Genomic DNA, 18,331 nt, shown 5'->3' with positions numbered 1-18,331 from the left:
ATGCAGCTTACAAAATGCCATGTCAATGTATATTAGAAGTTATTTAAGTTATTTAAGTAATTTAGCATATAGCTCATAACAATAAAAATAATCCACAGTCAGGACTTCTTGTTGTGTTGCAAACACAAACCAGACCAGGTTGCCTTTGGGTGAAATTAGCTGCATGACATGATCCCTCAATTCTAATTCTAGTTCAGCAAAACTAAAAATCAAACACAGTCGTGGCTAATAGCAACATGTTAGCAAGAGGCTAACAGATAGCCTATAGCCTACGTCACTGATAGAAATCTGCATCCCTTTATCTTCTGCCCGTTTCTCCTCTTCTTCTCTTCTTCTCTTTCTAAACTGGGCACCTGATGGCTTCTTTGGTCTTTCACCATGATGATGATCCATGATGACTCCACATTATTACCTTTACTTTTCCCATTAACGCCGTCCGTTCACCCGTCAATCAACCGGAGTCACGTGACGTAAACACATTCACGGAGATGGCTGCACAGATTTTTTTTACATTTTTTTTTTTACATTTTTCACATAACCCAGTTAATTACATGAAGGTATATGTTATATTTAGGAATGAAATACAGTTTATTTGGATTGGCAACAGTGCCCTCACATAGAGGTCGCCCATATTGCCCATAGCAAAAACCGCCCCTGGATACAGCATATAGTTTAAAAGATTAAATAAGCACAAAATAGGAGTCATCATAATCCTAATCGCAAAGTTTTTAAAGCATAAACCTAAAAAGGTGGTTCGGATGACTAAACCTAACCAAACAGTGAGTGAAAGTATTAAAAATCCTCCTCCACAGTTCTTCTGCCGCGCCCTACTAGGCCTGTCACGGTAACCGCAAAAAAATGAAATATCGCGATATCACCGCACCTGACCTGATCTCATCGTGAGCACACGTTGAGAAGGAGACGATGGCAGTTGCACTGGTGTCAAAACTAAATGTTACTCCGCCCCTTTGGGAGCATTTCGTCTTTCAGCCAAAATGAAAAGGCGGAAGACTACGATAGCAAAGAAGACTATAACAGCTTCCTGGTTGAAACCACAGTCTGCATACATAATGCAATGGAGAGAAAATATGTTTATCATGGAAAAAATCACACCATGACAACAGTTGAAAACAGACATGTTTGATAAAAGATGGTCATTATTAGTACAGGCAATGCCGGGACTCTAGTTACCTCTATATATATATTTTTTTCTTTCTTTCTTATTCATCTTATATATATCTATATATCTTTTTCTTTTTTCTTTTTTTCTTTCTTATTTAACTTTTTTATTTATTTTTTATTTTGTACATATGTATATATATATTATTTATTTTCCTTAATTACAGGAGAGTAGGTTCCTTCTTTTTCTTTTTGTATTGTTGTTGCTCTCACCTCTAAAGTACTCATATTAATGCAGAATGCTCGTTAGGGCTTATAGAGCGAAGAAGAGGATTGAACAAACGTAAATATGACGTAAAGGTGCAACACAGTGAGATGTAGTCAGTGCAAGAAAAAAAAAGGACTTTTAGCAAGTATAATTACAAATAATATACACCCCCTCTGTGTTTGTTGAGTTTGTGTTTGTATGTATATGTCAAATAAAAAGTTCAGTTCTAAAAAAAAAAAAAAAAAGAAAAGGGGGAACCAGCCAATTTAAATGAGGCAATCTGTCAAATCTGCGGTTCAAGTAAAACGAGGAAATGCAACTAATTTAAGGGCTCACCTAGCAAGCTACCACCCAGCTATTGAGGCGCGGGTGTCGGGGCTAGCCGACAGCTTGGAGTCGGCGAAGCCTTTGCTCGAGTCGCCAAGTACAGCAGAAACAGTGACAGACATAAACCTAACAGGCGCTGTTGCACGGTGTCTGGTTGAGGAGACTGTGCCGCTTTCCACTGTGGAGAAACCTGCGTTCAAGTCGCTGCTCCAGAGAAAGAAAATCGGTTATTTATTTCTCTTTGTTTTGTATAACGTCAGCCAGCAAGATGACATACATGGATGCAGTGTCCTTGAAATACTAAAATATCCATATTGCAAATATATGCAACAGATGGATTAATAAAAAGCACCAAACTGTGTTTGGAGGTATCTGGAAAATGGGTTTAAAAAGCTTTTAGTTTGACATAAAAAGGGCATAAAGTTAACAGGTTTGTCTCACTGAAATCGAACGAAATGAAATTTCCCAACGTCTGAGGCGGAAAAACGAGGCCAATATGTAAGTGGAAAAAGTGCACTTGAAGTTTTCACTGAAAGGGAATTCGTGCTTTTCGATGCTCAAACTAACTGGGACTGTGCAGACGTGCGTGTTGTCCTGCTGATCCCCATCTTCTTTGTTTGGTATGTTGCTGTCTGAATGGAGATTAATCCACGCAGATGCATGCAGCCGTCCACAGAGGGACCCCATGAACCCTTGAGGTTAGGAGGGAAACATCTACATCGCACTGGTCTCGCCATCCAGCGAACACACAAAACCACGAGTTGCCTGTTACTGTTTACGATGGAGTAAACACGATGGCCGCACATTCATTATCAGGGGGATTTTCTCCATATTTCCCAGGAGAACGTTGGTCACATCGTGGCTGAAATTAACTTTGAATAAATCCTCTCATTGATTTGTTTGAGCAGCTCTGTAACCAGCAGATATTTTTCTAAAACAGGAGCTCGCTGCCACCTTCAAAACATCCCAGCACCTGTCTCATTGAGTATCTCATTACACTTGATGTAAGACACAACTGCCTAACAAGTACCATTTCAGGGACTTGTTTTAATACAATACATCTGGAATATCTTGTTAAATGAAAAAGTCTTGAAAACAAATTGTTTTGAGTCACATATCATATGAAACAAGCTTTTTTTTTTACATTTGAAGAGGTTTTTAAGCTAATTTCAGGATCACTTTTGACTCAAAAGTCCTAAATATCACATCTTATTTCAAGAAATCTTGACAAGCTGATTTTCACTAGTTCCATTGGCAGATTTTTTTTGCTTATTTCAAGCAAAAATGTCTTTTATTTGTTGTTTTTTTTACTTATTTATGGAGGGGCATTTTTTCCAGTGCAGAAGCCAGACAATGATGGACACGACCAAAACACGTGTCCCAAGGAAACAGGAGAATATTGACATCTAGGACAGTTTGGTGCAGCATTAGGGATACAGCCGTGCTTTTTAAGAAATAAACCCCAGAGCTGCAGGAGGACAGTGAAAGACCTTCCTCCATCTGAGGCTACGGTTAGCAGAAACCACCTGACAGCTGAGGCGGGATAATTGATGCTCGCACAGTTTCTAATGAGACCCACAAATGAAATCATCAATTCATGTACAAAACAATTCAAAGTGCTTCACATAAAATAAAAGCATTGCAGCAGGGAGTGGAAGAAGCATTAAAAATATATAAAAGAATATAAAGAGAAACAAGATATCGTGCAGATTTCATGCATAGACACATGAGAACAGAAATGTTTTTAACCTGGATTTAAAAATGTCTCCATTTGGTGAAAGTTTAATCTCCACTGGCAGTTTGTTCCACTTGTTCCAAATCCAAACAGTTTCAAATAAGAGGTGTGAAACTTTCTGTTAAAGGGACAGTTCGCCTCTTTTGACATGAAGCTGTATGACATCCCATATCAGCAACATCATTTCTGAACATCTTCTTACCCCCTGCTGCGTCCTGTGAGCAGAGTTCCAGCCTCGTTTTGGTGTTGATGAAGGTAGTCCGGCTAGTTGGCTGGGGTTTAAAAAATAAAGCGTTTTGCTTCTCAAAACAATATGTGTTCAAAAGAGTAATACATTTGCATCACAAAATGGTTCTCCAGGAAAAAGTCAGACCTCACAATCTCTTGGCCCTGTTTTCTCTCCCTTCGTATCACTGCCTGCTGCCGCCTGTTACGGTGTTTGCTGCTCGGTCTGCACAGCACGCAGTGATACGAATCTATCAAGTAACGAGTGTTTATTATTTATTATTTAATTTTTTAATATAATTTAATAAATAATATAAAATTATTATTTAATAATAATAATAATATAATAATTATTTATCAAGGTGATATTTTATTATAATAAATATATTTTAAAATAATATATCCATCCATCATCCATCCATCCATCATCTTCCGCTAAAATTATTATTATTAAATAATATAGTTTAATATATTAAAATAATATAATATTTTATAAAATATTTTAAAAATAAAATATTTTCATAAAATATATAATATTTTATAAAATACATTTTAAGATAATATATTTTAATATATTAAAATAATATAGTATTTTATAAAATATTATAAAAATATAATATTTTTATAAAATATATAAAATATATTTTATACATGGCGCTAGCCGGAGAGAAAATAGGGCCAAACGATTGTGAGCTCTGACTTTTTCCTGGAGAATCATTTTGTGATGCAAATGTATTACTCTGTTGAACGCATATTGTTTTGAGAAGCAAAACGCTTTATTTTTTAAACCCCAGCCAACTAGCCGGACTACCTTCATCAACACCAAAACGAGGCTGGAACTCTGCTCACAGGACGCAGCAGGGGGTAAGAAGATGTTCATGAATGATGTTGCTGATATGGGATGTTACACAGCTTCATGTCAAAAGAGGCGAACTGTCCCTTTAATGCAGTAAAATCTTCCAACGCATGGACTGAATGAAGGAGAACTCTGATCTCGTGTTGGGCATCACACACATGAACATTTTTAGAGGGTGGACGGGCGGCTGGATGTGCTTTACGTATGAAAACAGCCTCCAGTGTGTGAGCCTTGTGCGTCCTTATTATTGACACTTTCTCTTCTCTCTCTCTCTCTCTCCCACGCAGGCTTACAGCTCCATCCTGGTTGTCATGGTGATTCTGCTCAACATCGGAGTGGCTATTTTGTTTATTCACTTTTTTATTTAAAGACAGCGCTGCTTTCGGAGTCAACCTACCTATGCTACAACAACTATTAATTCATGAGTATTTTCGGCGATTCTGCTGCCCCCCCCCGTTGCAGGAAGACCAGGACCGGGAGACCCACCATCATCCGGGCTAAAGGTGGCCCAATCCGGGCAGAGCTCGGTCCCGTCGCTGTGGAAACAGAAGCCCAAAGAAGAGTGGAATGAAGAGGGGCTGCAGGGAGATGACACAGTCCGCACTTAAGTGAGCTTTGATAGCTCACGCCTGGACCCAAGCGGGCTGAACTGGTCCGACTCACAGACTTTTTCCATCTTCAAATCATAGTTTTCAACAGATTTGTAACTTATAATTTATTTATTAACATTTTCTCTCATGTACAATATGTTGATGGCTATATTATCTATTTTGTAACCTTCCACTGCTCTTTATAAAACTCCTGCCTTTTAGTTCCCCCAGCAGCCCGGGTGTTGTTACCGATGCTTCACGCCGTGCCACTCGTGGAGCTCTCCGACGTCTCTCTTCTCGTTCCGGATGAGGCGTGCGAAAAAGAAAGTGAATCCTCTTTTATTTATACGGGTTTAAGTATCAGGACATTTAAAAAAGAAAAAGGAAAAATGGTCCTTACCAGGTGTTAAAGTGAAGGAAACACAGCCTCAGATCAACAATGTCGCTACACTGGAAAAAATGCCCCTCCAAAAATAAGTAAGAAAAACAACAAATTCAAGACGTTTTTGCTTTAAATAAGAAAAAAGATCTGCCCGACATGGAACTAGTGAAAATCGGCTTGTCAAGATTTCTTGAAATAAGATGTGATATTTAGGACTTTTGAGATAAAAGTGATCTTGAAATTAGCTTAAAAACCTCTTCAAATGTTAAAAAAAAAGCTTGTTTCATGTGAAATATGACTCAAAACAAGATGTTTTTAAGACTTTTTCACTTAACAAGATATTACAGATGTATTAAAACAAGTCCCTGAAATAATGCTTGTTAGGCAATTGTGTCTCATATTAAGTGTAATGAGATACTCAATGAGACAAATATACTTGGTAAGATTTAGATTTTTTCCAGTGTATTTACTGAACAAAAACAGACAAAACACAGAAGCAGTGAGTTAAAAACTAAGTGAACCCTTCCTGCCAGGAGCTGCTGATCAATGCTCTGATTAACTGACCATCAGTCAGTGTGAGCAGCTCTATAAAAGCAGAAGTTCTGCAGCATTCAGGTGTGTGTTAACACGATGCCAAGGAGGAAAGACATCAGCAACGATCTCAGAGAAGCAGCTGCTGCTGCCCATCAGTCTGGGAAGGGTTATAAGGCCGTTTCCAAACTATCTGGAGTCCATCGTTCTACAGAGAGAAAGATTATTCACAAGTGGAAAACATTCAGGACAGCTGTCAATCTTCCCAGGAGTGGACGTCCCAGCAAGGTCACCCCAAGGTCAGAAACCCAAGAGCTACATCTCAGACTCTGCAGGCCTCAGTTAGCATGTTAAAGGTTAAAGGTCACCCCAAGGTCAGAAACCCAAGAGCTACATCTCAGACTCTGCAGGCCTCAGTTAGCATGTTAAAGGTTAAAGGTCACCCCAAGGTCAGAAACCCAAGAGCTACATCTCAGACTCTGCAGGCCTCAGTCAGCATGTTAAAGGTTAAAGGTCACCCCAAGGTCAGAAACCCAAGAGCTACATCTCAGACTCTGCAGGCCTCAGTCAGCATGTTAAAGGTTAAAGGTCACCCCAAGGTCAGAAACCCAAGAGCTACATCTCAGACTCTGCAGGCCTCAGTTAGCATGTTAAAGGTTAAAGGTAACCCCAAGGTCAGAAACCCAAGAGCTACATCTCAGACTCTGCGGGCCTAAGTTAGCATGTTAAAGGTTAAAGTTCATGACAGCACAGTTAGAAACAGACTGAACAGGTATGGCTTGTGTGGAAGGGCTGCAGGAGAAAGCCTCTACTCTCTAAAAAGAACATGGCAGCACAGCTTAGGTTTGCAAAGCTGCATCTGAACAAACCACAAGACTTCTGGAACAATGTCCTTTGGACAGAGCAGACCAAAGTGGAGATGTTTGCTCATAATGCACAGCAGCACGTTTGGAGGAAACCAAACACAGCATATCAGCACAAACACCTCACACCAGCTGTCAAGCACGGTGGTGGAGGGCTGATGATCTGGGCTGGTTCTGCAGCCACAGGACCTGGGCACCTTGCAGCCATTGAGTTCACCATGAACTCCTCTGGATACCAAAGTGTTCTAGAGTCAGATGTGAGGCCGTCTGTCCGACAACTAAAGCTGGGCTGCTGGATCAGGGGTTCACTTAGTTTCTCACTCACTGATTCTGTGTTTTGGCTCATTTCTTGTTCATCTGAAGTTGTATTAACCTCATTTAATAACCAGCTGAGGACCTGTTGATGATGTCTTCACACGTTAAACCTTGAAATTAAACTTTCTTTTTAACTCGACTCTACACCTGTGTCGCACTTTGACGTGTGCCCCCTCCCTGCGTCTCTGTGTGTGGTCTCCAAGTAGCTCAGAGGCCTCTCACGCTGTTCGTGAACTTTATCATGAGGACAGACCGCTGCACATCCAGCCTACGAGCATCAGCTGCCAGCTGTGCTGGCTGCGTCTCTGCCTCCCACTCCGTCCACCTCCACACACACCAGACGGAGGACGGAGCTTCCTTTGAGTCGGAGCTTGTTTCAGGCAGATCATCCTCCACCACCAGATGGTTGATTAGAGGGAATACTGCCCCTGGTGAAGCATCTGCGCCGTCACAAATACAGATTTAAAGGCCCAGGCTGTGTTCGAAACCGCATACTTCTCCTACTTCTCCTACTACTCATACTAACTTTCTGAGTTAGTATGCGAGTCTGAGTAAGCGAGAAGTTCCCGGATGCATACTAGATTCTCCTAAATGTTGGGTATGCATCATGAGGTTACTACTCATACTCAAACCACCCAAGATGCAACGTAACGGGACGTCGCCGATCGTCATTTCCTGTCAAAACGGCAGTTTCAAGCTAGCTACAACGAGGGTAGGTTCACTTCCTGTTTTCAAAACAAAAGCACCAATTGTATCGTAATGGCTTTCCCTATGATAAAAGGCAACAGGTATTTTATTTTGTGAAAATAACCGGAAGTGCGTTGCTCACTGCGGCTAGCTTTAGTAGCGCCGAATTCGTGGGAACAAAATGGTAAATAGCCGGTATTTTGTCAGGTTTTCAACACGTTGGGGATCTAAACGACTACTTTCTCACCTGAAAATGTTTCAAATGTTGCTAAAGTTTACAGAGTTTAGAGCTGAAGAGAAATCAGCTTCAGGCCGGCTGATTTAGGCTCGGGCAGGAGCGAAATGCATTGTGGGTAAACGCTCTGCATACTGTCTGATCGATCAGTATGTAGTATGGAAGTATGTAGTTTGCGGTTTCGAACACAGCCAGAGTCTCCTGCTGCTTCTCTCCAAACTCAACCCAAAGACGATGACATCATCTTTTTCTACCATACTTTTAAGATATCTGAACAGAATTCACCGTAGTCGCCACCCGCCTTGCTTTTGTAGTGCAAACCGATCAGAGTACAACAATGCATGCACCGTGAAATCTTAGCCGTGTGTCGACTCTGAAGACGGAGCTTCAGAAGCACGACGAGGCGTGTTGGGTTTTGAAAGGAGCAGCGTCTGCAAACCGGCCTGTTCGACATCACTTTTTCTTTTTTTTGTGATGAACAAACCGAAATCCTGCAGTTGGTGCAGGAAGCAGCAGCCGGGAACAGATCTCCCCGGCTTCCCCCTCCTCTCAGCCACAGGCGGAGCTCCCATTCTGCCGGTGACCCGTGGCGTGGACCAGCCTCTGTGTCTGTCTACACGTGTGCACATCAGAGTGTGTGAACACGTCTGCCCGTCCTTCACCTTTCACATGATTGGATCATCGGTAACAACATCCTGGCGGGCTGTGCGGGGGGGTTGGTGGTGGGGGTGGGGGTTGCTGTTGTTTTTCTCTCCGACAGCATTTCTCAAACTTGGGGTCGGAGCAGAAACTCGGCTGTGGGCGGGTTTTTCTGGTGTTTCCCCACCTCAGTATGACAGCTCGGTGTAATGTGCCTGCAGCCTGAGAGGCAGAACGGTGGGTTTTTATTTCCTTTCGGCTCCCAGACTGAGACAGGTTCAAGAGGCTCTGCTGTATGCCATCAGCCTGGTGACGATGCCCTGCGCCACCCTGTTAGTCTGCAGCATGCTACAGCATGCCAAGCTCTTTCTATAGTTTCACTTCTTCCTCTTCTTTCTTTCTTTCTTCTTTCTTTCTTTCTGGGAATTACTCTGTTTTTGTTTTTCAGTTGTGTGGAGAAAATAATGAAAGTGTTTCAAAGAAAACTCTCCGCCTCGCGTGTTCTTTTAAGTCTCCCCCATCCTTGTGTTTTGTGCTCCGTGCTTTGTGCGGTTTTGCAGCATCCACGATGCAGAGATGGATGGGGCCTGGCTGGAGAAGGAGGAGTGTAGTTACTATGGCAACCGTCTCCTCAGGTGGGGCCTCGTGGGTGGGGCTTGCTTTTTGTTGTCGATGAGAGGGGAGGAAGAATCCGTCCGTCCATCCATTTTCTGTACCCGCTGAATCCGGCGGTCATCGGGCGAGAGGCGGGGCTACGCCCTGGACAGGCCGCCGTCCATCACAGAGACAAACAACCACACATGCTCACTCCCAGGGACAATTTTAGAGTCTCCAGTTAACCCAACATGCATGTTTTTGGACGGTGGGAGGAAGCCGGAGAGAACCCACGCAGACACGGGGGAGAACAAACACAGAAAGGCCCCAGCCGGGAGTTGAACCCGGGACCCTCTCGCTATGAGGCGCCGGCGCCGGGGAGGAAGATGAACCTGTGACATAAACGATAAGATGATGGGATGGAAATATTAATAGTTTCAGCAAGTAAATCTGATTGAGGTCAATAATTTAGACTGATTTGTAGTCAGTGAACGTGTTCTTTTTTTAAATCTGTGAAGATGTAAGATATCACAGATATGGAGATCTGGCGCCATCTTCTGGATATCAACACGAACTACAATCAGCAACAGGACACAGATTACATATAAAGTTGCATTTTAACACATAAAAAAATTCAAATATGTGCCTGAAAATTCATTAAATGACACCTGTGATTCCTCCTTAATAAAATTACCAGTGTGCCATCCTAAAGATCAATAACCTAATACTATGGATTATCTCTCAGTTTTCTCACAATACAGGCTTCAGGTTTCTAAAACTGTTCTATTTTGGAGCAAACTATTTTTGATGTTTTAAATCCTGCTTACAAGCACACGCCTTAAATTTCAGGTGAGTTCAGATAAACTTTAACACTAAGTTTTAAGTTTTTTTCTTGATTCAGGCCTTATTTCTTTATATTTTCTTCCAGGCAGTCAGATTTTCTTTCTTGTAATCTTTTAAACTGGTCTTGAGCAACAATTTTCCAGGCTTTCTGAAAATAATCGTACATTTCATTTTACAATACTGTACAATATTATACAATATTGTACTTTTCACTCATTTTCAGTCCAGTTCTCGATCTATTCAGGCAGGAAAAAGGCTTCTAACTCAAGGGATGAACCAGTGTTGTGTCCACACAGAACAGACAACTTAGCAAAGAATTTTAAACTGGATCTTTAGGCACTTTGTTCCCAGCAGCCTGTCACAGAGACACATCATTTGTTCCCATTTCTTTAGCTGCATCTGTGAAAAACAGCTTCATAGTTTCAACTTTTTTATGTTAAAACTGCTTTCAGTTACCAAAAGAGTCAAATTAATATAAGAAATTCAGTTTAAAAAACACAGGGACAGGGACGTCTGGGTTTCTCTGCTTAGGCTGCTGCCCCCGCGACCCGATCCCCGGAAAAGCGGAAGATAATGGATGGATGGATGGATGGAGTTTAAAAAAAATCCTAATCCCAAAATTATGAATGTTATCACGTCTAAAAGTAGAAAAGTGGGGGAAAAAAAACAATATAAAGAATTATATGTTATTCAACATCAAGAAAAAGTAAATAAGATTCAATTTAAAGCTTAAAAAAGGAATATAAGATATAATCTAATGACTAATTATGGAACAATTAATATAAATTACATAATTAAACTGTTTTATGCCACCAGAAATGAATAATCTAGAAGCTCTTTGTGGGTTTTAGACTGGAATTAAGATTTGTTCCCATTTCTTTAGCTGCATGTGTGAAAAACAGCAAAGATAACACAGTGTGACAGACAGAAAACAGGATTTCTGCAGTAACAAGGTGATTCCCAAAGAGCTGTTAGCTGAAAACTTGGCATATCTCAGCATGGTGTGCAGTGTGTCCTTAAAACATTTGAGGAAACTGGACAAGTGGAGGACAAAAGAAGAAGTGTCAGGCCTAAAGAACTATCTACAGCAGATGAACAGGATCTGAAAGTGATGTCCTTAAGAATGCCTGGATGCTTGTTCTGCTGTTGCTGGCAGGAAATGTTCACCCTAATCCAGGCCCTGGTCAAATTGAGCTTGAGACTCCATCCAATCTCAAAAGCTCAAACGGGCTACGTGTCATTCATACAAACGTGCGCAGTCTAATTAACAAAATAGAATCCGTGCGTATTTGGGCAAAGTCAACTGACTGTGACATAATGGTTTTAACAGAGACTTGGCTGAACTCCTCTATCACAAATGAAATGATAAACATTGATGGCTACACCATCTTCCGGTCAGATCGCATGAAAAGGGGAGGGGGCGTGGCAGCCTACATCAAAACAGCACTTAAGTGCTCAATCATCGAGTCTGTCACTAGACCAAGATTTTTTGAATTATTGGCAATAAAACTTATTATGCCAAACAGTGCCGGCCTTACAGTAATCGGGTGTTATCGCCCACCGTCTGCAACAGCTGAGGCTGCAACTGCGCTATCTGAAGTGCTGCACAAATACACGGGCAACGAGCTCCTACTGTTGGGAGATCTAAACTGGGACTGGTTGTCCGCATCGTCAAACGCGCTTAAGGACATTTGTGATGCGCTGCATCTTGAGCAATTAGTGCATGTGCCCACGCGGATTAATTTAAAAGATATGAATAAGTCAACTTTAGTGGATGTCATCCTCACAAATACCCCACATAAATATACTGCTGTTGGTATATTCTGCAATGATATCAGTGACCACTGCACAATTGCTTGTGTTAGAGATTGTAAGCCACCAAAATCTAGTCCAAGATATGTCTTCAAACGGGACTATAAGCATTTCAATGAGCAGGCCTTCCTGCATGATGTTTTTCATAGTGATTTGCACTATGTGTGTAATATGACTACTGTAGAAGAGGCTTGGGACTTTTTTAAAGCAACTTTTCTTTTTTTAATTAACAAACATGCTCCATTGAGATCTTTTAGAATAAGTGGTAAAAACAATCCTTGGTTCAAAGATGATATTGCTGTGGCCATTAGAGAAAGGGACAGAGCCTGGGCAAATGCTAAGAAACATAATGACCCCAATCTGTGGTTGAACTACAGGACTCTCAGAAACAGGTGCACAAGATTAGTGAAGAACGCAAAAAGTGGTTATTACCTTGAAATGATAAATGAAAATCTAAATGACCCTAAAAAGTTTTGGAAACTGATCAAATCTACTGAAGGTACAATGGCGCCACCTACCCTTCCAAACTCTCTTTCATGCAGTAAAGGGGAAATTTTAGGGAAACAAAACATTGTAAATGCCTTCAATGAGCACTTCATAAATGCAGGGGTTATGACTCAGACTAAAACTGATATAACAAATACTGACCACATATGTACTGCATCTAATACTAGTTATTTTAATTTTACTCATATATCCACCTCGCAGGTACGAAAGGCGTTGGCAAACTTGGATTGTAAAAAATCAGCAGGTCCTGATCAAATTGAACCATTCTTTTATAAAACTGCTGCACTTTTAATTTCTGATGCCATTGCTGCTATTTTTAACCTTAGTTTAACAAGTGGATGTATCCCAGAATCTTGGAAATCAGCTCAAGTATTGCCACTTCTAAAAGGGGGTGACCCGTCTATCTTAGATAATTATCGACCCATTTCTAGGTTGTCAACCCTAGCTAAAGTGTTTGAATCTCTTGTCAGTGAGCAAATGAAACACTACTTAGCTGAAAACAATATTTTAAGTACAACTCAATCAGGCTTCAGGCAAGGTCATAGCACTGGAACTGCCGTGACATCTGTTTTAAATGATTTTATTTCTGCCTTGGACACAAAAAAATCATGTTGTGCACTTTTTGTTGACCTCTCCAAGGCGTTTGATACTGTTGATTTTAAAATACTATTGCATAGACTTAAGGCTATAGGTTTTAGTAGCCCAGTGTTACAATGGTTTTCAAATTATTTAGTTGGCAGAACACAGTGTGTTGCCCTAGAGAACCTTCAATCACCCTTACTTACCATAAAAGCAGGTGTCCCGCAAGGATCAGTTCTTGGCCCAATCTTGTTTTCTCTGTATATTAATGATATAGGTAAGGGCCTAAATCCAGCTAAGGTACATCTATATGCAGATGATACCATTCTATACACTGTTAGTACCTCAGTGCAAGATGCCTTGGATTCTTTACAAACGTCCTTCATATCCATTCAAAATGCATTATTGCAGTTAAAATTAGCACTAAACACAAATAAAACGAAGTATATGATTTTCACACGATCAAGAGCATGTCCTGATGGTAACTTAACAACACTTGATGGTACCTTCCTGGAGCGGGTTATTTCTTACAAATATCTTGGTATTTGGTTAGACCAAAAGCTCACATTTGAAGTGCATATCAATAATCTTTTAAGAAAGCTAAGGCCTAAGGTTGGTTTTTATTTTCGTATGAAAAAATGTTTTTCATTTTTAGCAAGAAAAAGGCTGGTCCAGAGTACTTTTCTCTCAGTGTTGGATTATGGTGATACAATTTATATGCATGCGCCCTTATGCTTCCTCAAGAAGCTGGACGCAGTTTATCATTCTGCATTGCGATTTGTAACAGGTGCCCCCTCAAGAACTCACCATTGTGATCTATACTCTAAAGTCCAATGGCCATCTTTGTATTTAAGGCGTAAATTGCATATGATACTTTTTATTGCTAAGGCATTGTTGGGTAAACTTCCCCATTATATCTGTAATTTATTGACTCTTCGCACTTCATCTTATGGTACACGTTCCTCACAAAAGTTGTTACTTCAGTCTTGCACTCCTCGTACTGAATTAGGAAAGACAGGCTTTTCTTTTTATGCTCCTCACCTATGGAATGAGCTGCAGAATATATTGTGTATGGATTCTCTGCCCTCTTTGGAGACTTTTAAGAGGGAAATTAATGCTGTTTACACAGAGGAATGTCATTGTTTTTAAACATACACCACATAACCTTGATCTGATGCTATGTTTTATGTAGGCCTAAGTTTATCATTATTATTTTCTCTCTTAATGTAGTTTTTGTAAGTTTATTTTCCTTATTATATGTTTTGTGTCTGTCTGCGTCTGGAACTGTATGTAAGCTGCCATTTTGACCAGGACTCCCTGGCAGAAGAGACTCTTAGTCTCAATGGGACAATCCTGGCTAAATAAAGAAAAAAATAAATAAAAATAAATTAAGAAAGAGGAAAACATCCAGCAAAGACCTGACACAGGAGCTGAGAGATGCATCTGGACCTTCAGCTGATCCATCTGCTGTTGGCCCAAGCCTCATCAGAAATGGGCTCCATGGAAGGGTGGCTGTCAGGAAGCCGTTCTTAAGGAAGGGAAACAGGGAGAAAAGGCTGAGCTGTGCCAAAGGACACAAGAAGTGGGCTGAAAATCAGTGGCAGCAGGTCTGATGGAGGGATGAATCCTCCCCAGAGCCCGGAGCTCAACATTACTGAAGCAGTGTGGGATCATGTTGGCAGAGAACGCAACAAAAGGCAGCCCACATCCAAAGAAGAGCTTTGGGATGTCTCACTTCCAATCAAAGCTTTAATTCTATAACTTTACTATCCAGCGAAACCATTTCAGTATCTTAATTTTAAATGTATTATCTGTTTGTTTCTATTAAAATCAGAATTCTTTTTTTATCTTTAAGTATATTTTCACATGCAAGGAATTTGTTGTGGTGAAATGACAATAAACATAAACAGGTATAGATGGATAAAGATAAAATGATGAATAAAGTAATGATAAACACACAAATAAAATAAAACTAACAGTATGTATATAACAGAGAGAAAAGCCGTTTGGATTGCCAGGATGTGCAAAGTAGGTATGAAAGCTAAAGTCCTTCTGGTAAAGAAATAATGTGCAGGTAACCATTTGCAGCTAAATAAAGGAGTTTCATAATGATGACTGTCACGCGAACGTTTTTCTGGCACTTTAAAGACCCGAAAACTCAACTGAGATCCTTATAAAAACACGAGAAAAGATGTGGAGCAGGGGCCAGCGGAAATCCCTCCCAGCCAATCACAAAACAGGCCTCGGTCACAGACAGCTCTCTCAGCCAATCAGGGGAGACTATTCTTCATGGTGGGCTTGTCTTGTTGCCAGATTGGGGAAAACGTTACAGACAGCTGTTTTTTTCTCTCGCTGCGGGACTTATGTCAGAAAGCAGGGAGCCCACAGCCACCGCTTGCGTCGCGTTGCCTCGCGCACTGTGGAAAAATAAATAACCCCCGGGGACCTCAGTGAGACTTCTCTGCGCGGCGGCGCGTCAGGAGGTGACGCTTCGGAAACGCTGCTCAAGTTTTTTGCGTTTAAACTTTTAACTAAAGCTGCTCGCGCGAGTTTAAGGAGACCATGACGGTGGAGCTCGACAGGAAGGAGTTGTTGTGCCGCGCAGGACCGGAGAGCGGGCCAGCCCCGAGCCACAAGCCTCTGGGAGACTAAGCGTGTCCGTGGATGGGGAGGCGTGTTTGGGTCCTGCGTGTTTGGATCCTGCGTGTTTGGGTCCTGCGTGTTTGGATCCTGCGTGTTTGGGTCCTGCGTGTTTGGATCCTGCGTGTTTGGATCCTGCGTGTTTGGGTCCTGCGTGTCCTTCTGCAACCACTGTGTGCGTGCAGCCGGGGGGTCTGCGGTCCGACCCTGTCCCCGGTGGAGGGGCTCCTGTCCCCGGTGGAGGGGCTCCTGTCCGGACACCTCCTGGGCTGCACATGAGGCGGATCTGGTGAGATTATGGTCAGAAGAGGCCCGAGCTGCCAACAAAGGAAACGACTGTTGCCTCTTTTGATTTCACGGAGCGTGGACGAGCGCACTGACAGCGTGGGGTGGCAAACTGCCACTTAAAAGTTGGCCGCGGTACCAGCGCTTGCGTATTTACGCACGAACACGCCAAAGTTGAGAAGTGGGAAACTTTAACTGCAGTTTTTCTCGGGGTGGATGCGTGAGGATGGTGGAGAGCCGGAGTTGCGTCCAACGGGAGGGGGTGTACCGCTGGTTCTCCTCGCTCACCTCAGCCCAGAGAGCGGAGTTCCTGTGCGGCCTGCTGGACCTCTGCCTCCCCATCGAGCTGCGCTTCCTGGGCTCCTGCCTGGAGGACCTGGCCCGGAAGGACTACCACTCCCTGCGGGATGCGGAGATCAAAGCCAACAACCCCGCGGACCTGTCGGGCCTCACCAACATCACGGACGAGGTGGTGCGCAGCAAGTTGCTGGTGTCGCTCGCCCTGCTCGGCTCGGACAACCGGGAGGCCGCGGGGGTCCTGTACCGGACCCTGACCCACATAGACGCGGTGATCAATAACTACGGGCTGGCGCTGAACGACGGGAGGACGGAGCAGCAGTTCCTGCTGCTGTTCACCATGGCCTCCAACCACCCGGCCTTCAGCTTCCACCAGAAGCAGGTGCTGAGGCAGCAGCTCGGCCAGATGCAAGACATCCTGCAGGTGAGTGCGCCTCAGCCCGGGTCCCAGGTTTGGTGCCCGGGAGGGAAAAGGTGGGGCAAGCTGAAGTGCTATCGGACATCATTTCCTTTGCGGCAGAAGTTCTCAAACCTCAATAAGTTGAAGGTGAAACCGCATATCAGAGGATGTCACTCCACGATGCTTTGAAATGCTCTAAGGCAACAGAACTGAATGCAAAAAAAGGTCACACTTAAAATGTTTGACCATCTTGAAACAAAAAATTGAAGTTAATAAGTAGCTTCCCATACATACAGTAACTTATAAGAGAATATCTTACATCCTTAAAGAGTGGGTGTGTTCAAATTTGGCACTCAAGATTGTCCACCGTCAGAAAGTGAAACAGCAGCAGTGTAGTTCCCGAGCAGAACTTTATCAAAAACAAGGCAGTGAACTTCCCTCCTGGGAACTGACAGCCTGGAAAAGTCCTTCATTCAGAGGAAGAGACTTTCTGAGGTGTCAAAGTGGACTCTGGTTCATTCAAAAGAAGTGAGAGCAGCACAAGATTCATATTATTAATATTTATATAAATATATTATTTTTTAAATATTTTATTTCAAGGATACTAAAAAATGGCTTAGAAGATAAAATCTTCATTGAAGACTTCACATTTAAAAAAACATAACTACAAGCCTACTGAAAAATGATTAAATAATTATTTTAACATATTAATATTTAGGCTAATGCCATTTGTAGAGCCTAACACAGACTGTCTATTGTACCCCAGCATGTAGAACAAAAAGTACATATATGTACCTTTAGGCCCAATAATTAACCCTAGGGGGTACATTAGATTGTACCTCAGGGAACAAACTTTAACACCAGCCTGGGTGTGAATGAAACTAAGTATGACTGAGAAGATGTGATGAAACTGAGACTTCAGGTGCATGAAGCCCAGGGTTTACCCCTCCTCTGACCACAGGTGGGGGGGCTTTCTGTCCCGGTGGCGCACGGGAAAGTGTGGCTAATGCAGGTGGAACACCAGCTAATCACAGGGGGAATAAATTCCAAACGCTTACAAGTTACCTCGACCCCAAATTACAAGTGAGACGCTGCCAATGACAGGCTGGTAGCAGCACTGAGAAACTAAGTGAACCCCTGATCCAGCAGCAGGTAGCAGCAGTGAGAAACTAAGTGAACCTCTGATCCAGCAGCTGGTAGCAGCAGTGAGTGAGAAACTAAGTGAACCCCTGATCCAGCAGCTGGTAGCAGCAGTGTGTGAGAAACTAAGTGAACCCCTGATCCAGCAGCTGGTAGCAGCAGTGAGTGAGAAACTAAGTGAACCCCTGATCCAGCAGCTGGTAGCAGCAGTGTGTGAGAAACTAAGTGAACCCCTGATCCAGCAGCTGGTAGCAGCAGTGTGTGAGAAACTAAGTGAACCCCTGATCCAGCAGCTGATAGCAGCAGTGAGTGAGAAACTAAGTGAACCCCTGATCCAGCAGCTGGTAGCAGCAGTGAGTGAGAAACTAAGTGAACCCCTGATCCAGCAGCTGGTAGCAGCAGTGTGTGAGAAACTAAGTGAACCCCTGACCCAGCAGCTGGTAGCAGCAGTGAGTGAGAAAC

At 42.5% G+C, this 18,331-nt stretch overlaps 2 protein-coding genes across 2 annotated transcripts in view; both read left to right on the top strand.

Moving 5' to 3' along the window:
* jph3b (junctophilin 3b) overlaps positions 1 to 6,462 on the top strand; it is a 117,093-nt gene extending 110,631 nt beyond the window's left edge. The window contains exon 6 of the mRNA XM_075470718.1: positions 4,818 to 6,462. Within this exon, the coding sequence (XP_075326833.1) occupies positions 4,818 to 4,898 (81 nt within the window). The 3' untranslated portion in view covers positions 4,899 to 6,462. The remainder of the gene's footprint in view (positions 1 to 4,817) is intronic.
* Positions 6,463 to 15,473: 9,011 nt separating this feature from the next.
* zcchc14 (zinc finger, CCHC domain containing 14) overlaps positions 15,474 to 18,331 on the top strand; it is a 47,001-nt gene continuing 44,143 nt past the window's right edge. Inside the window, exon 1 of the mRNA XM_075470716.1 lies at positions 15,474 to 16,753. Within this exon, the coding sequence (XP_075326831.1) occupies positions 16,259 to 16,753 (495 nt within the window). The 5' untranslated portion in view covers positions 15,474 to 16,258. The remainder of the gene's footprint in view (positions 16,754 to 18,331) is intronic.

This window comes from Odontesthes bonariensis, chromosome 7 (genome assembly GCF_027942865.1).
Source record: "Odontesthes bonariensis isolate fOdoBon6 chromosome 7, fOdoBon6.hap1, whole genome shotgun sequence".
Lineage (NCBI taxonomy): Eukaryota > Metazoa > Chordata > Actinopteri > Atheriniformes > Atherinopsidae > Odontesthes > Odontesthes bonariensis.
This window is presented reverse-complemented; position numbering and strand designations above follow the sequence as displayed.